The sequence below is a fragment of the Carcharodon carcharias genome, chromosome 17, assembly GCF_017639515.1.
Source record: "Carcharodon carcharias isolate sCarCar2 chromosome 17, sCarCar2.pri, whole genome shotgun sequence".
Classification (NCBI taxonomy): domain Eukaryota; kingdom Metazoa; phylum Chordata; class Chondrichthyes; order Lamniformes; family Lamnidae; genus Carcharodon; species Carcharodon carcharias.
In genome coordinates this window covers 90,842,549-90,866,404 of record NC_054483.1, presented here as the reverse complement: position 1 = coordinate 90,866,404, position 23,856 = coordinate 90,842,549, and the positions used below count along the sequence as shown (strand labels likewise).

Below are 23,856 nucleotides of genomic sequence, written 5' to 3'. Positions count from 1 at the left end.
ACCATTCTGATTCATCCAATCTACATGTAGGTTAAAACCACTCATGATTATTGCTGTATCTTTTTCACAAGCCCCATTTATTTCTTCCGATATACATTGCCATACAGTGTGGCTACTGTTATAGCTTTCCCTCTCTCTCTACGTCCTCTGCTCCATTTCTCTGCCATGTTGCAAACCCAGGAGTACTGCAACCACAATTCCGATACCTATTGCAGACTTAGGCCAGAACTATATGGTCCCGTCGTGGCAAGCCATTCTAAGCTCCATTGACTTTGGCGGGGTCATAAGATCCCGCTGGCGTAAAATTCCGGCCTTAGTGTGTGAAGATGACGCAACTCTCTGTCTTCCCTGAACAAATACACTGGCTCATCAACAGCTTCAAAAACCACAGCACAGAACTTCCACAAACTTTGCAATAGTCGAGTAAGTCAAAAGCATCTCACTGCACCCGGACGGTTGGTCCTTTAAATAGCGCTCGTGCAATTCATGCAACTGAACACGTGTACAGTGGTGAGTGATTAGCACAGGTGTTCACCGATTGATCAAATGGTTGACTGATGTCACTATCTGACTTCTCCGATGGTTCCAGTATATGCACAGCTGCCTGCACAAGCACCTTTCACAGCATGGCTGCTGTGTGGGCCATGCTGGAAGTGGCTGGTAGTACGGTGCACACCACTGTTTGACAGCAGATAGCGCAGGGCCTTCTGCACGATCGAAGCAATGAAATCTTGTTGTAGTTATATTTGCTGGAGAATTTGGCATCCAAAATGAGGTCCTAATTCATTGTAGTCCTGACCTCACACGACCATGTTGGATTTTGGGGGCTTGTGTGTTTTAATATCCTTTGGATTGTTTGCTTTATTTAAAGGTGGCTCTTTGATCCATTTGTAGTACTGTACTTTTTTCATAAAACAGTATCTTTGAATGTGTTAATTTATAACGGTTTTAATAACCTGAAGGATTAAAGACTTTTGAGAGGCTCAAAATACCATTTGGCATGTCATAAACATGCCTCTTAGTCTCTGCCTCACATGCCTATGCACATACTTCCAGTAATATCGTTCAATATTTTTACTCAATAATTGTCTTTGAGACTATTTCCATAAAACCGCAGGCTCCGAATGGCATTTCGTTCAAATATATTTCAGGTGCGGGGCACTATTATTAAACTAGCATTTGTTTCATATCTCATCTAAACTGGACAGTTGACAAACACCTGGAGCAATTTATAACACTATATCCCCTTTTCCTGCTGTAAAACCCGAATGCCTCAAAATATTCAAAATTAAAAAATAATGTCCTGTGATCGATTACCTGAAGCTACATTTTCCTCCCTGCAATCATGATAACATATCCTATCTGGGATCTTTCCGAAGGGATGACCCAGCCATTACTGAGCACCAGTAAAGGAAAAAAATCCCTCATTCCCTTTTTACATTGTTATATGCTGAATTTCACCAAATTAAGGCTTAATTTAAACAAGCGACATTGGGAGGTTGAAACATTTACTAGTTCCATGGTTCACTAGAAGCCTTTCGGGACCAGTAAGTGCATCATGGGCTTGCTTGCTTTACTGATTCAATTTGATGACTGTCTTCAAATTACTTGTTATCGATTAATGGCAGGAGCGGCGGGTGTGGGCGGATTAGTTTGAACATAACCGTTTGCTTTTTGTTAGTGGTGTATTCCTCCTAGTGGTTGTTTTGCTTGATTCCACTATATACTGGTTTATGGTGTACACTTGTAGATTTGAAATAAGCTAGAGCGCCTCTTCAATTGAAAATGCCGGTGGACTTTAGACAGTTTTCAGGCAGTAACAATGTTGCATTCTGACTAACTTCAACAATGAGCGCTTTTGAGATTATTGAGATCCTCCAATCATCATTCCTGACTGACAGGCAGTTCAGATATTTTTATTGCCGCTATTTGTCGTTGACTTTTATTGAAATGTCAGATAAAACTCCACAGGCTTTGCACGGTAGTCTAATCAATACCATACGATGACATAACTAGCAAATACTAATAAATTCATTAGTTACTATCAACAAACAATTTGCAGTTATTTTTATAGCAGATCATGTTTAACAAACAATCTTTTAATAGCTCAATCTAACAACTCCCTGCAGTTAGGTTCGTAATTTATTCCATGATCCTTTAGTAGCATGTTGACCTTTTATGTGTTACGTTTTTTATTTGTATGAGATAACATTATGTTAGAACTTATTCTGGGGTGTGAACATTGAGAAAGAATTAGGAAGTCCTGGGGAGCTGGTGGGATGATTCGGGGAAGGTAGAAGGAGGGGAATGTGGGAAAATGAGTGGGGAATTGAGGGGAGAATCTGAGCGTAAATGAAGAATAAATACATAGAAAACACAGAGGCCAAAATCTTGTTCGGTGTGCGGGGGTGGGCCCTGCATGCCGACGCATAAAATGACGCGCGGTGACATCGGGCATGCGTCCCGATGTCACCGCGCGTCATTCTGATCTTCTGTTCGGCAGGCGCACACCGGAGTCGGCTGCGCACCCACCGAACTGTCAAAGGCCTGTTAAGGCCGTTTAAAAACCAATTAACCCTATTAAGAAAGCTGCCCGTCCACCTTAAGGTTGTCGGGCAGACGAAGAGCCCAGGCGGCCTTTGCGTATATCATGAAACCTCATCCACAGGCGGGATGAGGTTTCGTGAAGGTTTTATAAATTAAACAAAAATGTTTATGCAAATTCACATTGGCACTGTCGCATGAGGGGACACGCCTGAATAATTTAAATTTTTCTACTCTTCTCAACTTTAACACTGAACTTAATCTCCTTAAGGCAGCTCCGTGCCTGTGGGAGATTTCTGCATGCAAGAAAGGGCGCAGGCCCTGGCTTTCCCTCCTCTTTCCGCCCGCGCAAGTAGCGCTGAGCACCACTGGGCGCACTTAATTGGCCCGCCCATGCAAAATGGCAGCCCGCAGCCAACCACGGGCAGCGATCGGCTCCACCCCTGTTCCCTGCCCAGCCTGCCCGATAGGGAGAAAATTCTCCCCAGATGGTTGCAATCTTTCTTTTCCAACTGCAAGCTTTTGAAATGATGTAAAATCTAATAAACCTGTAAATTACTGAGGGACAAGGTGTTGTTCACAGAAGCACAAGCTACAAATTAACATGAAGATCCCACTTAAAGTGACAGCAGATGAAGAATATCACAGAATCCACCAAGTCAAAGGTTCCAGGACAATTCAGAGTAGAGGGTTACAAGGTTTATAGCAGACCACATTAAATAAATGGAGAAAGGCAAATAAGTGTAATGTAAGGAAAGGAATGAAACTAGGACCTGAGCTTGGTTCCAAGTTTTGAACACAGGGTATTAAAGCTTCCCTCTTTGAAGAAACATTTGGTCACCTGTCCCAATGTTGCCTTATGTGGTTCAGTGGCAAAATCTGTTTGCTCCCTCAGCATGTTACATCACATTGAAGCTGCTATAAAAACAAGTTATTGTTGTATTACAGCAAGAAAGCTATCTATAGAGTTACAGCAATGTTTGTACTCATCAAGGTGAGGGGTGTTAGGGCTGGTAAGTCCAACATTTGCATTCGCAGATCAATTAAAGCAAAGCCCTGCTCCAACACACTGATGCACCAACAGTATGAAACAAACACCCCTTCTACAACACCATTTTTCCATTTTCCACATCAGCTCACCTATGGCAACCCTGGATAACACTGCCAATTTGGTCGTGAATTTGGAGTGCTTTTAAATATTTCCAGTAGGAACCAGATTGAAACCATACAAACTCATGTAATTTGTTATCTTACAACAACAGTTTGGACTAGAGTAAAACTCAGGCCTAAAGATGAAGGCCCAAAGTTCAACCCAGAGAGCCACCCAGTTCCCAGGTCCTCTAACACATTGCTGGGATGAAGTTCAACTCCCTGACCAAACATACCACTATAAAAATTAATCATTAAATATCTTGGTGATTAAAAACATTCTTATGTAATAGAATAGAATGTAACTTGTTCAGTTACTGTACAGCAAGCCCAACTATATATGAACTCGATGCATTACAGTGGCTTTTTCCTAACTTCTGTGATGACTTGTACACATACTTCCTGACAGAATTCAAGAAATGTTGATTTTTTTGATGACTGACTCATTAACTGTCTTCTTTACCAATCCATCTGAAAGCACTTCCTACTTCTTCCGTGGTCTGAATTGCGACTGGGTTATTCCTGCTTCAAAGAAATTCCTGCTGTTGGGTGCCATCTAGTGTAACAGCCTGGTAATGCTAAGCAATTTGATTTCAGGAATAAACATCGTTCCCAGAAAATTGGCATTGTCTGAAGAATTGTCTCCCTAAAATAAATGTGAACGTTTATTGCATGAGGTTAAGTGCATAATTATTCACTAAAGTACTTCATTTTGCTGCACTTTCTGAACACTATCCTGTAATATGCAAATACTTCAATCAAAATGTCGAAGTGGCAATTGGGAAGGGGAACCACGTATAGATTGGCACCAGCTACTTTCAGGCCAAACCAATTTTGTAACAGTGGCATCCAACAGGTGTTAGGCCCATTATTCATAAATACAAACAGCTTAATACTTGTATAAGGTGCATGCCCTGCACCCCACTTTTAACACCTGTACCAATATGTTTGGCAGGGTGCCTCCTGTTCAAAATGTGTGTGCACATCGCCCACCATACTGAAAACTTTGGTGTCCAATTTTACACCTGTAAAATGTCATTGAATTTCTAGACTTATGTTCCTGAACTTTTACATCTTTGACAGTTTTCATTTATTGTCATATTGTACCACTTAGGTGACACGCCATATTTCATTATTTCAGAATTGCTTACTCACCTGCACAGCAACTGATGCTGTGGGTTTGTACAAAAAACAGCCAGGAAAAAAATGAACAACAGACACAATCATGAAAAACCAAAGAGGTACCACGCACTGGGAGCAGTTCCACAATTGTTTCTGTAGACTCCAAGTTAACACATCTCTCCAAGCATCTGCAGTGAAGTGTCATATAGAAGTGACTGCTACTGATGGGTGGGGTTTTTAATGCAGGTTTCTGTCTGAATTGCAATTGTATTACTTTAACTAATTCAACGGTCATTGTAGACGGTCTTATTGTTTGGATTTGGATTTTCTTTCTATGTGTGCATTTTCACGCAGGAACGATTTAGCTCATCAGCTGTGCTGCATTTTACGATAAATTCTTTGTAGATCTATATCTGCCAAACGCAAAACAGTTTTCAACAAAACACATCGTATACCATTAAACATAAGTTTAATAAATGAGAAAAGATGACTGTGCTTCTGTCTACCTTGAATATCAGTGAAAGCTGCTTATCAAATCCTTCTGTAATTTGGACTTGGAAGTTGCAAATTTGTACTTTTTTTGCTGGGACTGGGTTAGAATTTATATTCACCCCTGCCTCTCCAACAGAATAAATCGCCCAATTTTGGAGAACTGAAGTTTTGTTTTTGATTTTCTTTTTAGTAATTACATGACATAAAAGAAAAACCATCATGTTTTTGTTGTCTTATTGCACATGGAGATATATGTATATACTTAATTTTTTGGTAAAGTTTTAACATCCTTGAATCACAATGATAGCACGACCTTTGGCCCCACTTACTACATTGACTAAGGAAGCTCCTTCTTACCGTAAAATGTTCTTGTGATTTGTAATTTTCATCCAAGTACACTCGCGCTCGGTTATACTCTTTCATTTCATCACTCGATAGCAATTCTCTATAGTAAAAGAAGGAAAATTCAAATATTTCTCAGGTGATCTCTATAGTAATCAATGGTTTCTAAGCCTGCCCTTCAAACATTTAAACTGCTAAGTGATGCAATTTCCACCTCCTGGACCTCAAGATCAAATGCAACCTAGTCTGATGGAACAGGATTGTTTTCTCTTATTGCAGGCAATAATCTGACATTCAACCTTCCCAGGATTCTGCACAAACTGACAGTCTTAGTTAAGGCAGTTGATATGGGAAATACAGCAAATTTATAGTTGTGCAGTGGGGACTGTCCTGATCTTGATGGTAAGGCACATTGGAGGTGGTGGAGTAGTGGGATTGTCACCGGACTAATCTTGGGGACCCAGGTTCGAATCCCACCATGGCAGATGGTGGAATTTAAATTCAATAAAATTCTAATGATGACCAACGTTGTAATAGCCCATCTGGTTCACCAATGCCCTTCAGGGAAGGAAATCTGTTGTCCTTACCTGGTCTGGCCTATATGTGACTTGAGATCCACAATAATGTGGTTGACTCTGAAGGGCAATTAGGGAGGGGCAATAAATGCTGGCCTTAGCCAGTGATGCCCACATTCTGTCAACAAAGGAAATGGAGAGAATTTTGCAACCCATTTTAACTTGGTGCTGCCAAGATTATAATACCGCTCATTAAAATGCCCTTCATTACAATATCACTCATTATAATATCCCTGACAGAAATTCACTCAAAACTACATTTAAAAACATAGAAGTCAAAATGATGAACAGATTAGGGAACAATTAGCCTAATAATGTCATGGAAACCTCAGTCTAGTTTCAATATAGCTGGTGATGTTAGTCAATGTGTGATCCTTCAGCATCCTAAATGTAATCTGGTTCTCAAAGGAATGGAAGGATAAGTGGCATTTAAAATTGTTAGCAGTATCTGGCAAAATTGTGTAAAATTCAGGAGAAAATTCTTTTTATTCAAGAAAAAAAGTGAGTAGAATCACTAAGAAATATTCAAAAATTGAATGAGAGGCCGAGGTCTGGTGCAAGAGCAGCCAACAAAATAGATTTTAACAATTGACACAAAATGTATTTTCTCAAAAAAAAATTTCTGAATTTTTTGACCTTAAAGAGATTTTTCGAATATCTATATTTTGCCTGAGCCAAAGAAAACCAGCAGTCTATCCAGTGTGATTTTCATTAAACCAATGATTGCAACTTTATTCAGGATTATAGATCTTTACAAACTCATACAGGCAGTGGTACCCCTGCTGGTCCTCCATCTTGAACAGAGCTCAAGTATCAGCAACTCAGGATTACCACAGGATTGAGGCTGCCCACAAATGGCATCATCTCTTTGCTTTACATTGCATAACTCAAAATTAACAAAGATCATGAGCATCTTTCAAACAGGAAAAGCCTCATCGGTCCCTTTTTCAGAAATCAACCCCAGATAATTCCTTTCTCACCATACTCCTCAATCTCTAAATCAATAGCAAGAAATGATGTAGGGTCAGATGATGTAGAATCTGTGTGGGTAGAGTTGAGGAACTGCAAAGGTGAAAAAATCATATTGGGAGTAATGTACAGGCCTCCAAACAGTAGTCAGGATGTGGGGCACAAGATACACCCGGAGATAGAAAAGGTGTGTAAGAAAGGCAAGGTTACAGTGGTCATGGGGGATATCAATATGCAGGTAGACTGGGAAAATCAGGTTGGTAGTGGATCCCAAGTAAAGGAATTTGTGGAATGTCTACGAGATGGCATTTTGGAGCAGCTTGTGGTGGAGCCCACTAGGGAACAGGCAATTCTAGATTTAGTGATGTGTAATGAGGCAGATTTGATAAGGGAGCTTAAGGTGAAGGAACCCTTAGGAGGAAGTGACCATAATAAGATAGAATTTACACTGCAATTTGAGAGGAAAAAGCTGGAATCAGATGTAACGGTATTACAGTTGAATAAAGGCAACTACGGAAGCATGAGGGAGGAGCTGGCCAGAATTGACTGGGAGATGAGCCTAGCAGGAAAGACAGTGGAACAGCAATGGCAGGAGTTTCTGGGAGTAATTTGGGAGACATAGCAAAAATTCATCCCTAGGAAGAAGAAGCATACTAAAGGGAAGACGAGGCAAGCATGGCTGACAAGGGAAGTCAGAGACAGCATAAAAACTAAAGAGAAAGCACACAATGCAGCGAAGAGCAGTGGAAAACCAGGGGATTGGGAAGCCTACAAAGACCAACAGAGGACAACTAAAAAATAAATAAGGAGGGAGAAGATTAAATATGAGGGTAAACTAGCCAGTAATATAAAAGAAGATTGCAAGTTTTTTAGATATATAAAGGGTAAGTAAGAGAGAGGCAAAAGTGGACATTGGGCTGCTGGAAAATGACGCTGGAGAAGTAGTAGTGGGGAATAAAGAAATGGCGGAGGAACTGAATAGGTACTTTGCGTCAGTCTTCACGGTGGAAGACACGAGTAACATTCCCAAAGTTCAAGAGAGTCGGGGGGCAGAAGTGAGTATGGTGGCCATTACCAAGGAGAAGGTGCTAGGAAAACTGAAAGGTCTGAAGGTGGATAAATTACCTGGACCAGATGGATTACATCCCAGAGTTCTGAAGGAGATAGCTGAAGAAATAGTGGAGGCGTTAACGGTGATCTTTCAGGAATCACTGGAGTCAGGGAGGGTCCCAGAGGACTGGAAAATCACTAATGTAACCCCCCTGTTTAAGAAAGGAGTGAGGCAAAAGATGGGAAATTACAGGCCGATTAGCCTGACCTCGGTCATTGGTAAGATTTTAGAGTCCATTATTAAGGATGAGATTTCAGAATACTTGGAAGTGCATGGCAAAATAGAGCAAAGTCAGCATGGTTTCTTCAAGGGGAGGTCATGCTTGACAAATCTGTTAGAATTCTTTGAGGAGTTAACGAGTAGGTTAGACAAAGGAGAGCCAATGGATGTTATCCACTTGGACTTCCAGAAGGCCTTTGACAAGGTGCCGCACAGGAGGCTGCTCAGTAAGATAAGAGCCCATGGTGTTAGAGGCAAGGTAATAGCATGGATAGAAGATTGGCTGTCTGGCAGGAGGCAGAGAGTGGGGATAAGGGGTTCCTTCTCAGGATGGTGGTCGGTGACTAGTGGAGTTCCCCAGGGGTCAGTGTCAGGACCACAACTTTTCACTTTATATATTAATGATCTAGATGAAGGAACTGAGGGCATTCTGACTAAGTTTGCAGATGATACAAAGATAGGCGGAGGGACCGGCAGTATTGAGGAGGTGGGGAGGCTGCAGAAGGATTTAAACAGGTTAGGAGAATGGGCAAAGAAGTGGCAGATGGAATACAACGTGGGGAAGTGTGAGGACATGCACTTTGGTAGGAAGAATAGAGGCACCGACTATTTTCTAAATGGGGAGAGAATTCAGAAATCTGGAGTGCAAAGGGACTTGGGAGTCCTAGTCCAGGATTCTCTTAAGGTTAACTTGCAGGTTGAGTTGGTAGTTAGGAAGGCAAATGCAATGTTGGCATTTATTTCGAAAGGACTAGAATATAGAAGCAGGGATGTGCTGTTGAGGCTTTATAAGGCTCTGGTCAGACCACCTTTAGAATATTGTGAGCAATTTTGGGCCCCGTATCTTAGGAAGGATGTGCTGGCCCTGGAGAGGGTCCAGAGGAGGTTCACAAGAATGATCCCAGAATGAAAGTCTTAACATATGAGGAACGTTTGAGGACTCTGGGTCTATACTCAATGGAGTTTAGAAGGATGAGGGGGGATCTGATTGAAACTTACAGAATACTGAAAGGCCTGGACGTGGGGAAGATGTTTCCATTAGTAGGAGAGACTAGGACCCGAGGGCACAGTCTCAGAGTAAAGGGTAGACCTTTTAAAATAGAGATAAGGAGAAACTTGTTTAGCCAGAGAGTGATGAATCTATGGAATTTATTGCCACAGAAGGCTGTGGAAGCCAGGACATTGAGTGTATTTAAGACCGAGATAGATAGGTTCTTGATTGGTAAGGGGATCAAAGGTTTATGGGGAGAAGGCGGGAGAATGGGGTTGAGAAACTTATCAGTCATGATTGAATGGCAGAGCAGACTCGATGGGCCGAATAGCCTAATTTCTGCTCCTATGTCTTATGGCTTCAATAATATCCTCTTTAGGATCTCATTGGGCAGAATTGTCTCTGTAAGTGTGGTCGCGGCATAGAAATTGGCACTTTTCCTGCCGGCCGCAATGGCGGATTTTCACGCTGTTTTGTTCCCATCCCACCTCACAAATTATGTATCCACGTGAAACCCTCTGGATTGCAGGCAGGCGGCCTCCTGATCGCCTGCCCTGATGTGGCCTCACCGCTTCCTCACTCCAGGCACCACATTTAAGTGGCCCCAGAACCACAGTTCTCAACGCTTGCAGCCCAGGACAGCTCCACTGAAGCCTCGGCCCCAAAACCTCAGAAGAGTGCTGCCCCCAGGTTTAGTGATGCCTCACTTGAGCACTTACTGGGTATCGTGGAGGCCCACTGCGATGTCATCTGTCACTGCTCTGGCCACAGATGGGGCAGCAACATCACCAATCCTGCTGGCAAGGCGGCAGTAGCAGTGGTGATCAGTGCAAATGCTGCCCAGAAGAGGCCAGCCATTCAATGCAGAAAGAGCTTGAATTATCTCATCACCACAAGGCTAAGTCAACCATCTAATCACTCTCAACTCACACACTCACATCTCCATATAGAACCATAGAAAAGTTACAGCACAGTAGGAGGCCATTCAGCCCATCTTGTCCATGCCAGCCAGAGGACACCCAGGTGCCCTTTCTAATGCCACCTTCCTGCACCCAGCCCATAGCCCTGCAGCTTACAGCAGTTAAGGTGCAGATCCAGGTACTTTTTAAAAGCGTTTAAAAACTTGGGCAGCGAATTCCAGACATCCACTACCCTCTGCGTAAAGAAGTTTTTCCTCATGTCCCCTCTACACCTTCTGCCACTTATCTTGAATCTATGTCCCCTGGCTCTAGAATGGCCTCACCCCTCTGCTGATCTCGTCCTCATTGTGCTCCACAAACTGCCCACAAATACCATCCATCCTTCTCATCTGCCCTGTCATCCATATTGCTTACACCCTCTCCATTGGTCTTTGTACAGGACAAGATCACGCACAATAAAAGGAAGCGGTCCCAGAGCGGGGGTGATGTGCCGGAACTCAAGGTCTTCAGTGACTTCAAGAACAGAGCCATTGCACTGGCTGGAGAAGATATTGACTGTTCCTGTGGAGATGGGGAGGTCAACGCCAAGCACCCATGTGAGGATCCTGCACCAGACCGTCCTCTGTCAATGCTACTGTGAGTGCACTGTTCTATCTGTTACTCAGCTGCCATGTACTATTATTCTCCACTTTCTCTCCTAGGAACGTCTGCAACACGCCTGACCCCCTCAGGCAACCAGAACCCCGGCTCCAGCCCCGAGAGCACCTCGGGTGAGGAGAGCAGGCTCAGTATCACAATCTGGTGAGCACAGGACACAATCTGTTCCACAGCAGGTGGAGGCAGGGGCACCTGAGGTCTCTGGCACTCGGATGACTGCTGGAGACCAGAATTCTGCTGAGTCCGTGTCAGGTAACGAGTCCTAAATCAGTTGGTGAAGCTGCAGCGACAATCATGGCAACATCAGGAAGGGATGACAGCTGTACTCAGATTGCAAGGGATGATGGAGGAGTTCACCTACCTTCAGTCTGAATGGTGATAGCGTCAGCATGCCAATGCACTGAGGTCAACACCAGCAGGATGGCTGCCACCATAGAGACTTTGGTCCAGGACATCAGTCCTGCACTGTTGTACGGGATGAACTCCATTGCTGAAGCCTTAGCTGGACTCCAGCAGTGTCAACACGGTGGTGTATGGCAGCTCGATCTCACTCCAGCAGGCCTTTCTCTTCAAGGAGCCAGCCAGGGGCTCTTGGAGGACCAGCAGCTGGATACCCTGGGGCTTTCCACGCAGTTGACTCCAGGAGTGTCCCACTGATCCAACTCCCCTCTTCCTGTGACCCCCCCATCAGCTCCATCTCCACAGGCCGAGGAGATAGGACACCCGAAGCAGGCCGGGGCCCTCCATGTCTCAGCCCTCCAGAGGATGCCCACCAAGGTCATCACAGACAACATGGTGTAGCAGTCAGCAGGCTGCCTCCACCTCCACTATGGATGTTGAGGAAGCACCCAGACATAGCAGTAGGGTTAGGAAAAGTCAGATATTAGGAGCACAATGGTGGCATTGGTGCTCACAACATGAATATACTGTGCGCAACCGTAAATAGTATATGACCCACTCACCTCCTCTTGTGTTTGCCTCCTTTTTATTAAGAGCTGTGTTGCAGTCAATCAGGTGACACACCATGGTCCCTCCCCCCACTAACGCTATCATGGCCATGTTATATGTGTAGTCTGCTTAAATTTCACTGCAGTGTCTGGCCGTTTTCATATCAATTCCGACATCAGTGATGCCTTGTCTGTAAAATTGTCTGTGCTCGTGGAAGGCACAGCATTCACATGCTTTGTAGGGTTGCCTCATTTTCACTCTTGGCTGTGTGACACAGAGGCAGAGGTGTTCTCCCATGTCATATGCATGATTGGAAGGTGAAAGTGTAGCGGAGAAAGACAGAAGTGTAAACGCATGGAGAAGGGTGATGTGTCCTGGGACGCCATGCACTCTGTCATCTGCTACTGCTTTCGTGCTATCAGCATGTACTCTACAGAATTGTGCATTCCTGTCTGGCAGCCACACTTGTGCCTTTCTGAGTGTATGTTTAATGAGCAACAATTGCGAGCACCTTGCCACCTTAAATCTACGAGACACTGGCCTCTCAGCCACACTCGTGTCTTGGCGCTCGAACCTACAGCACTGAGCGTCTCTTGCCATGTAGCTGCCTGTGTTGCGGCCACACGGCTCTCGTTACAATGTACAGATGTAGCGCTGTGCGTCCCCTCACACAACCACTGGCTGCAGTCACAAATGCTAATTCCAAATGGTCACATGTGATGGAACTGCTAGTTGTAGATTCAGACAATATTGACGAGAGAAGTGAGATCTGACCAATAAAGTACTTAAGTGTGCTCTATACTGGAAATTACACATGAACCTGAGGGCTTCATGGTGTCAGAGATTTTTCAATTCGCCAGGGCCAGCGCTGCCTGCGAGGGCTTGATGTCCGTGTTAAAGAGGAGGGATGTTAGTGGCTGGCATGCAATTGTTTGAATGTCATCATCCTCAGGTGGTCCACATCCATTGGAAGGTGAGTAAAAATGCAGGCCACCATCCCTGAGAGAGAGTGCTGGATGTCAATGGGATTGAGAAGAGGCTGACAGGGTGGACTGACTAATCTGTACATGGGTTGAGACCTGACCAACCTCCTCGGCCGCCTTAGCACAAGTCTCACCCATCATTTGCACCATCGATGTTACTCAGAATGCGTAGTCACATTGCTGGACATGGGTTGCCTCCAGGAGCATGGTCCAATTGAAGACTACCACCTATGAGCCCGCTCATGATAGTGGATCAGCTCCTGCATCATGTAGTTTGCTGTCATGGCTGGGATGCTGCAGGAACTCTTAAAGCACCTTCAGACCTTTGGTGGCAACGCACCCCCCCAAACCCCCCACCTCCTGCCAGACAGTGCCGCACCTCAGTGAGGAAGCATGTGCCCAAGGCTTCATCAACCTTCCAAGTATCATGCCAAGGGGAGCCTAATGTGGAACTACTGACTCTCATTTGAAGTGCATTGTTGAAAAGATAAGACTCGCAAAGCTCCTGTTCATGTTGGCAGCTCATGTCGGTCACTTGTCCGAGACAATGCTCACTCATCTCATCGTCCTCCTCCTGGAAGCTTTTGGCTATGAGGCCCTCCCAAGCATACATGCCTCATCTGGCCTGTGCTATGGCCTTTTCATCTGCAGCGTCGACTTCCTCAAACGCATTGCTGTCATCCCCTTCGAGGTCCTCTGCCTCTATGTCACACAGCCAAGAGTGAAAATGAGGCAACCCTACAAAGCATGTGAATGCTGTGCCTTCCACGAGTTGTCCAGCTCCTCCATCTCAGTCATCTGGCAAGTCGTCCCCCTTTGCAGTGCCAGGTTGTGTAGCGTGCAGCAAGCCCTAGTGGCCTGTGTTGCCCTCTGGGAAGTGTACTGGAGTGCTTCACCAGATTTGTCCAGGCGTCAGAATCGCATATTCAGCATCCCGATGGTGTGCTCGACCAATGTCTGTGTAGTGGCATGAGCCTCATCGACCTTCTCTCTGCAGAAGCCTGAGGCTGCCACACGAATGTCATCAGCCATGTCCTTTGTGGATACTCTTTTACACCGAGGAGCCAGCCTTGGATCCTGTGTGGTCCCTCGAAGATCTCCAGGATCTGCAATTTGCTCAAGATATGAGTCAAGGACGCTCCCTGGATATCTGGTACAAACCTGCAGTATTTGCTTGTTATGGTCACACATCAGCTGCACATTGAGTGAATCCTGTTTGTGTATTGGAATGCCTGCTGTCAGGGAGCTTTGATAGCCACATGAGTGCAGTTGGTGGCTCCCTGCAGCTGTGGAAACCCGGAAATCTGTGCGAAGGCCAGTGCTCTGGCGATCTGGCGTCCTTGATTTCTGTCGAAGTTTAGGTAACAGTGGGCCTTGACAGAAAGGACGTCTATGACCTCATGTATGTATTTGTGTGTGATGCTTGAGAGATCCCACAGAGGTCCCCAGTCGAGCCCAGGAAGGAGCCAGTGGTGTAGAAGTTGAGTGTGGCTGTGACTTTCACAGCCACTGGCAATGGATGTCCTCCGAGTCCACGTGGTGCCAATTCATGGAGAATGTGGCAAATGTGAGTTACCAGATTCCTGGACATGCGGCAGTGTCGGTGACACTGGGGCTCAGTCATCTGCAGGTGAACAGGCGACGTCTGTACATCCTGGCTCTAGCGAGGCGCCTATTCACGACGTTTCCGCTCCCCACATCCTCTGTACCGTGGGGGGCCCTGCTGGGCCTTGATCTTGAGGATTTTGCTCCTTCCTTTGATGAGCCAGCCTCTTCGTTGCAATCTTCTCCTTCTTCTCTCATTCTTGTCTGTGATTATACAGGCAGCAACGAATCCAGGCTCCATCTTCCTGGTGGATTCTCTGTAGCATCGATGATAAACAGACAAGAGTCAGGACTCGTCTGCAATACTAATCTTCCTGTCAATGACTCGTGAGTGTGGGCTCACACCCTGGTTCCTGTATCGCCAACTACTCACCACAGAAACTACCTACAATGTGTGGTGCATACCAAGGTGCTCCCCCTTCCCCAAATGATGAGGAAATGCCATGAGATTGCTTTGGCCAGGCGCCTGGATGTGCTGCTTTAAGCCCAGGCACTGGCAACCTCACACGCAGTGCTGTAATATTACAGTGCTTGGAACGTACATGAGTGTCAGTTTTTAAGGAGGCTATGCAATATGTTGAGGACGGCCTGAAGCTTGTCTTCTGGGAACATTCCGGCGTCACTACTTCAACACGCTTCATCAGCTTATCCAGGTGATAAGCACTTAACGTCATCATCGCTCTGGGGAAATGCCAAGCTGCGAGCAAGGGGTTAAACCCAGGAGATCGATTACTGCCACTTTGTGCGACTAGTATTGCATGAATGCGCATCATTGCTTCACTTTGGCGATTCCCTGCAACGTCACTGAGAGACCACCAACATCTCTCAGCTGTGCCTGTCTGCTCATGTGGAATTGCACAGTCCAGTTGGATTGCCCTATAATCACGCTCCCCCCTCGCCAGCGTAGTCAGCTGGCGTCCAAGTCGCCTGCAGAGCCCCCAACAACGGGGTTGCTTCTCATTATACATTTTATCCGCACAATCATGGCAGGTAGGAAGATGGTGGTGGTGGATGAGCTCTCACTGCTCTGTCAGCTTGGACCCTCCCTGTGCAAGTATGGAAACGCACCCTCCACCCTCCTGCCCACCCCTCCTCTCCCACCATCCCCGCTTCCCCCCACGTTGTTGCCGAAGAAGTGAATGCTAAGATTACCCTTCCTCACAGGCCTCTCAGACCTCCCCCTGTATCCCTTGTGGTGCATAACCACGAGTTAGACCATGGACATTCTGAAGGTGGAGCTGCCCATGCCCTGTGTCCACCTCAACCCTCAAAATTGTGAGGCCACTTGCGCTGTTAAACATGTACTCCCCCCGCACACACACACACCCTGGGATTCCTCCCCTCTTCCAAGCAAGCACTCTCCCTGCACCCTCCAAACTTGCTGGAGGCCACTTCCCCTGCTTTGCCAAGCAAGTCCTCGCCCTGCAGCCGTAGAAAAGAGACCCCCGCCTTACTGCTGGTCTGGCTGGTTGAGACTTTCATGTTAGCTCCACTGAAGCCGACGTGGTGCTGCCAGCGAGGCTTGGTACTGAACACCGTGAGCGCTGCCCAAAACAAGGCAGGCGAACGCTCCTCGGATTGAGAGCAAAGCACAGGTTGTCAGGTTGCACGTCGCTTATGTACTGTTGTGAAACACGTGGTCATGCACCTCATGATCCAGTGTGGGTGGGATGATTCCAGCCAGCAGGGGCCATAATTACATGTAAATCAATGGAAATGACATTCCCGATGTTCAGCAGCAGGAAACGTGACCCGCCATTGACAGCAGGCGCGGATGATTGCCAACTGGTTTTACGACAACATAAAACCGATTTTTGTGATCAGGGCTCTCCGCTCTTGCCCACCTCAATGCCCACCGCAAATGAGAGCAGAAAATCCCGGCCATTGTTTACTGAGGAAAACAAGGAACAACAGGAAAAGGTATGATCATTTTAATTGGCTATTATTCCAGATAGATACAGCAGTGAAATAGATCAAACGATCTGCTAACCTGAATGCCTTCATAATTTGGGCTTTGAATGATCTTACATGCGGATTTTTAATAATACATTTGCTAAAGAGCAGTTTGAGTTTGAAACCTGAACTGTTTGATGACCTGTGTGAAGATGCTAAATCTCAACCTCAGCTGGTAGGATGTTAGTTCTATATTGTACAAGACTTGTAAAAGTTATTTGACATAGTTTGATGGTTACAGTGCAGCAGAAATTCTACCAGTTATATTGAGGGATAGTTCCATTAATACCATAAGATAAACATGACCATGTAAGAGTGCACATGCACAGTTGTTTTTAGCTCTTGATTAAGAACTTAATTCTCAGGCTGTTCCGCCATTTCCTAGGGCTGAGGTAAGGCCCACTGAAGACTGAGCTGAGTTTCCTTCCCTTACTGACTTGTAAGTGTGCGTTGAACTCACTGGTAGGCAGAGAGGATGGTGACCACTGCCTTGGATCAGCAATGTTCAGGTGGCTGGGGTAGGCGTCACTGCTATCTCTTCAGGCACTAATGGAGCCTGTTTCTTTAAGTGGGTCTTAGTAACCCCCATCCACCAACACCCCCACCCCCACCCCAGGATTAGGCTTTACTGGGATGCCCTCCACAGTTGAATAACCTGCCACTGTTTAGAGCATAGCTATGGCCCTTGCATCACTACCCAAGCAAATAATCTAATGTTTTCAGCAGAGGAAATGAGAAGAGTTTGAGGAAAGAAGAAAACTGTCAGAAACTGTAGGAAGGGACTGACAATCCTTTAGCCTTTTCACACTCATCCGGTCATTTCTAACTGGGTAGAAGTAAGTGTGGAATGTGAAGACACTCTGCTCTGGCTTTTCATTTCTTGAATACAAAGAATTAAAGGTGGGGAAAGAAAGGGATCAAATGAGAACCTTAAATTCTCAAGAGACTTGAGCAGTTTCCTGTCAAGATCGAAATGAATGTAGTTATTGCACGCACATCTTAACCTGTGCCAACAGAGGGAGACACATTCTCGGAAAGATTGAGCACACTGACAAATTTTGCAAGTACACATCATCTGTACCAGCAGAGGGAACCCTCTTCTTATCTGCAATGTAATCTGTGCTAGAACAGCTTCAAATTTTGATCCATAGGTGATGAACTTGGCGTAATGATAATACTTAGCTGATTTTTAAAAAATGTTTATAACTATGAATCAGCTAAACATGAACTATTTTGTTTAGTTAGCAAGCTCCAATCATTAATATTTTTATTCAGATTGGGGAAATTGTTGCTAGAAATTAATAATTGTTACCTCTATTTACAAAAAGGCAATATGAATGTATTTTAACTAATATAGTTAGTGCCTCTCAGTGACATCTAAAAGTATTAGATTTTAAGAATTAAATTAAAAATTGAAACCCCTCCAAAATAAGATTTGAGCTCAGACAGTTGATCAATAGCCAGGGGAAGCTGCACTTAGCTGTGCAAAACCTTATTAATGATCAAGGGGATCACTAATATGGCCCTTATTAAGATGATTAGTCCTAATACGAACCAGCAAGTTACAAAACAGCTAGAAGATCCCTGGTGAGTACACATCACATTTGTGGCTGGAAATGTCTTTACTGTCATATTGAAACAGTGGGGAAAATGATAGTTTCACAATGACTTAAAGCTCTTGTTGGATGGTTATTTCTTTTGAAAATGAGGTTGATCTCTCGTGGAAAGTAAACTTTTTGTTATATGCACTTTTGGCTGGTGAAAGGCTTAAAGCTGAAGTTTGGCAGTGTACATAAACTAGGCAGCAACAATGGCCAGAATGTTCAACTGTCCGTTAAAGTCAGGTAATCAGAATCTTTTTGTTGTTGTTCACTTTGTGTTATGCAGTCTAGGAAAATGAATTAAATTAACCTCTGCTGGCTGATAGCCAAATGGCTCCAAGGAATACAATTTGACGTTGCACCTCCATAATCTAATATGAGTTTCAGTTCTCTAAGATTTAGTAACAGAAATCCAAGAGAATTGGAGGCTTCAATTTCACTCAGTTAATTATACTTTGTACTTACTTCACAAACTTGTCAACATGAGACATTGAGGCTTCATAGTTTTTCCCGCCAACTTCTTGGCAATGCAATGCAATAAAATGAGGCTTGTGTGTGTGCACAGTCTGCAAGGAAGAAGAATACATCATCAGTGCCACAGCAGAACAACGTGTACAATTAACATGAAGTACAACAGTCACCAGCTGACAAAAGACTTTAAGTACAGGCCTGTGCAGTCTAATGTCGAGATAGAAACAAGTGTAAAGTAATTTGCTGTGATACACTGAAAATTTTCTTTGTGCATTTCCAGACATTAAATTAACCACAGCAAGTTTTGGAAAGCAGAGTGAAGGCCATGTATGACCATTAACCCGAGTGACTGTTAAAGGGCTCTGTTTTCCCCTTTTAGGCGTTGCAGTTTATTCGAGCAGAGTTGTGAGTTACAGCTTCTCTCTTAATTATGTCAGCTGCACTCCTTAAACTGCAAGTTCAGCTTCAGGCTGTCAGCCAGTCTAGGAACAACTGATTGGGCTTTGCACAAGGCCCTCAGCAGACTTGCTGTCCCATGTGTTTTCAGTCGTCTGACCCAGTTGGCTGAGGGAGGTAGCTGGAGTTAGGATTTACTGTTTTTCCTTCCCCCATTCCCATTCTCCAGCACTATTAGGAATGGGATTATCTCATTATTCACTGCACCAGTTGAAGGGCAACATAGTAATTATGCATTGCAGCATAACTCAAATCAAGATGCTGGGACAAATAGGGAAACTCCTATATCCCTGTTTCATACAGTTTTTTTTAAAGTAATTACAGTTTAAATGAGAACTGTCCTCCCTTACCAAAGAGAGGAATGCAGTCTGTAGGAAAGAGACAAATGTCAACATTGAGAACCCAATTAAGTTAATTTAATGGTTGGAGACTAAGTACAACTTTCTGAAAAGGGTATATTACCGCTTGAGTGCCGATTCTATTTCTATCTTGGTTAAATACTGTGTTGACTATATTATTTTGCTATCTCTTTTGCTTCGGGATTTTGTTTCATCTGTGTCCTGGCCTAAAATTATCTCTCAACCAGCATCAGTAAAATAGATTATCTGGCCATTCTTATGCTGATGCTGTTTGTGGGATCTTGCTGTGTATAAATTGGTTGCTACATTCCCTACACTGCAACAGTGACGACACTGCAAAAGTAATTCCTTCGGCTGCAAAGCACTTTGGGAGGTTCTGAGGTCATGAACAACAACAACAACAGCAACTCGGATTTATGTAGCGCCTTTCATAAAATGTCCAAAGGTGCTTCCGAGGGGCATTATAAATCAAAATATGACACTGAGCCACATAAGAAGATATTAGTTCAGGTGACCAAAGGCTTGGTCAAAAAAGTATGTTCTAAGGAGTGTCTTAAAGAAGAAAAGTGTGGTAGAGAGGTGGAGAGATTTAGGAAAACACATTGTATAAATCAAAGTCTTCTTTCTTTACTACAATGTAGAAATTACCATCAGTGATGTTGATGCTTGTTATGTTCCTTTATGTTCTAAGTACACAGGTATAACTCTGTTTATTTTAAATATGTTGCCAACTCCACTAAAACAGCATACTAGGGAATGGCACACAAATGCATTAAGCATTTGTTTAAGATTTCAAAAATAATTTACAGGTTTCCATTATTCTTAAAGGACAAGCAATGGATTTTTTTAAATCGTTATTAATGAGAGCAATCATTTAAATCGTGCTGATGAGTTATGAACAGTACCTCTGGAGTACAATAAAACTGGAATTGCACAATCCTTAATGAGAATTTAGTTTATAACACAATTATATTTCTCCACAGAATGTTACTGGACATTATTATATCACAAAGCATGTTTGTGTATACTCTAAAACAGGAGACTGCTTTCACCATATTTCAATGGCGTGGTGGTAGCAGGCTTTCAGAATCCAATCTCAAGAAAAACAGCTCCGAATAGCATGTCTTAACAACTGGTGTTACAAATGTGAGACTTTCTAAGGCAACTTTTTTTTAAACTGTCTCTTTTAAATTAAGGTTAAACAGAATGTCCCTGGAATGGGAGATGATGAAATCATATTAACTCTGGCTGGAGACAGATCCATATGATTTGGTTGTCATGGGTTCAGAGGTCCAGGTCAAAACCCATAGAAACCTCAGTTTTCACACCTTGACACAAGTGGGGGAAGCTGGTCTCTCTGGACACAGACTCTCAGACTCAGGAACCTTCGAGAGCGATGCTGCTAAGAGTAGCAGATAGGAAACGATTATTGTTGTGTTAGCCACAAGCAAAATGTTACTGCCAAATGGTTCTCCATTCAAACAGGCAGAACATGTGGAGGTTTAAGAACCAAGGAGTGGTCGGAAGGTGCCTTGCTGCTGGAAGTGCTGGAAGACTGAGTGAAGCAACTTTCAATAGGACACTGGGAGACTCACCCTGATGTGGCAGAGAGAATGGAGCATTCTGGAAAAGCTGGGAGAGTTTGGACTTAAATCTACAAGGCAACATATCTGTTGAGAACATGGCGAAATGTATAAATGAGCTATGAAGTATCCTGGTTGTGTTAATCAGTTAATGAGAGAAATCCTTTTCTGTAGTTTGGTACAATTCACCTCCTTGGAGCCAATATATTAGTAATATTTAGTCTAAGTTGGTTTTCGTTTGTTTGTTACAGTAAAAGTCTTAAAACATGAAATCTTGTGTGATTCTTCCCGTCATTCCTGGGCAATTCATATCTCTTTTTAAAAGTTATCAATCTCTACAGGAATCGTAACAAATTTCACACAGTTAGAGCAAACTTTAGATCAGGCTTGTCCAACCCTCAGCCCATGGGCCGCATCCAGCTGTCAAAGTCTCTCCATGCGGCCCCCAGAGCCAGTTTTCAAAATGCTGGTCAAACAGGTAAGTTAGAGTGGAAAACTCTGCAAGGAGCTGCCCCTCCAATCACAGGCCACTCCTCTCCAACATCAGTAGCAAACGTTGGAGAGAAACAGTCTGTGATTGGACGAGCAGTGAACACAGCAGCGGTGAGTTTGCGGGGGAAAAAGAGGTTTTCTTTCAGGTGGAGTGCGGGGAGGGAGGGACGAGAGAGAGACAGAGAGTTGCTTGGCATGGGGCGGGTGGGATGCGAGACTGCTGGGGCCCTGGCAAGGAGAGGCTGTTGGAGCCCCGGGAAGGAGAGGCTGGCTGAGGGGCCCCAGGAATGAGACACCACAGAGCTGGGGGTCGGAGGGGAGCGGGGGAGCGGTGTTGGGGAAGAGGCTGGCTGGTGTGTGTGAGAGATTGAGTGAGTGTGTGTGAGTGAGAGAGTGGGTGTGTATCTGTGTCTGTGTGAATGTGTGTGTGTGTGTGTGTGTGTGTGTGTGTGTGTGTGTGTGTGTGTGTGTGTGTGACTGTGTGTCTGCCTTCTCCCAAGCTCAGGTGTCTCACTCACTCTCACCATCACACATCAATACATACTCACAACCATTCTCAGTGGGTGGGTGAGACTGGGAGTGAGCTTGACACATGCACACACACACACACACGTTCCCTCCTTGCCTGAAAGTGCAGGCTTATTAACCAACCTACAAAAAGGGATCAGCCATTGAGTAGGCATTTGAGAGGAGCATTGGGGACGATGATCCTAAGGAGGAGACATAAGTTTGGAGAAGGCTTTGGAAAGTCTGGCGCTCTATGACAAAATGGAACAGTTGAAGCAAATTTCAGAGTGCACGAGAATGATAGCTGAAGGCTCTGCCACCACTGGTGGAGCAGAAGGAGGGAGCACATACAAAACTAGAGGCAGAGAGCAGGCGTGGGCCTGGAAGAGTTGCAGGCTAGAGTGGGAATGAGAACAAGAGTGAGGATTTTGAAATCATTACTGTGGGGGATGAGAAGCCAGTGGAGGCTGGCAATTAGGGGAGCAATAAATGAGTGTAACTTAATTGCAGGACAGAATTCAAGCTGCAAAGGTCTGGGTAAGATAGAGTTTGTAGTGGGTGGAGTTCTGGAGAACTGATAGGGAAGAAGGCAGGAGAAGGTAAAGGTGTGGAGGGGGTTACGGCAGCAGTGGAGTGAGGGAGAGGTGAGGGATATTATAATGGTAAGCAACCTTCGTAAAAGACTGGGTGCAGGATTCAGTTCAAGACCAATGCCCAATACTGAATTTGTATACCATTGATTTTAGTATGAACAAGCAAATACAAAAGAGGAATTCAGACTTCGATACAACATATCTGCTGGATCGACAAGGGTGGCTTCAGCCTGATGCTGGACAGGCAACGGGACAACATGAAGTTGAGGGCGATAGTAGAAGGGTATTAACTGGGTGTTGTTGGATACATATAGAAGCTAATCCCTAACTTTTAAATAATGTTGCTGACAGGTTGCTCATAAATGGGGAATAAGAGGAATAAGAAGGTACCTTAAGCTATGAGTCATTGGTTTCAGCAGGCAATTCAAAATGGGAGAACATTTCAGCAAAACACATTTCTAACGTCAACACACATGCACTTTCCAGTAAGTCAATGGATCATGATCAGGAGCAGGAATCTTGGCTCAGCTTACTCCTCTTTAATTCAGGAACACTAAAGCCAACTTTGTCATCCTAAAGCTGAGATCAGATAACTTAGCACAGACCGGAGTCAAACCTGGTCCGCATCATCCATTTACTAATTGAATTACTGGCAGAATTTTCAGCTATTTGGAGCAGTAGTTTTGTTGAGCAGTTCCCAATTTTTCCTTTAACATTCTTCTGCCTAACTTTCCTCTCTCTCGGAGCAACAACTGATATTGAGATGATACTTTGATAGTGACAACCACCTCACCCAGGAACCTGGCATGTAAGCATCAACCAGCTTATTGTCTACAGAGGCATCACAGTCAAGCCTCGTCCTGATAATCCACCCAAACACATACACTTTCAATAGAAATCACTGGTCAGCGGTAAAGAGTAAAATCCCGAGCTCATCTTTCACTCCTTCATCTGTGATTTGTGAAGCCAATAACACCTCCTTACTACAAGGCTAAGAAACAAACTACACAGACACTGATAAAACACAGACTAGTAACAAACCTGGGATGTATCTATTCTGTATGGCTCAGTAACATGTCATTCAGTGTATTGCATATTGTGCCATCAGGGATTTCCAAACTGTACAATTTAAAAATATTTAAGGTATAGTTGGGTTCAAATGCAACCTCTGTGATTAACTATAATATAAAATCCAGGATCAAAAGAGTAAAAAC

The 23,856-nt window shown here is 44.3% G+C and overlaps 1 protein-coding gene across 2 annotated transcripts in view; it reads right to left on the bottom strand.

Annotated features, from left to right (window-relative positions):
• Nucleotides 1-23,856, bottom strand: part of LOC121289806 (inositol polyphosphate-5-phosphatase A) — a 568,674-nt gene that overhangs the window by 285,473 nt on the left and 259,345 nt on the right. For both annotated transcript variants that reach the window (XM_041209646.1, XM_041209645.1), the window contains exons 3-4: nucleotides 18,647-18,747; nucleotides 5,665-5,752 (exon numbers count right to left, since the gene is read on the bottom strand). In XM_041209646.1, coding sequence (XP_041065580.1) covers nucleotides 5,665-5,752; nucleotides 18,647-18,747 — 189 coding nt within the window. The remainder of the gene's footprint in view (nucleotides 1-5,664; nucleotides 5,753-18,646; nucleotides 18,748-23,856) is intronic.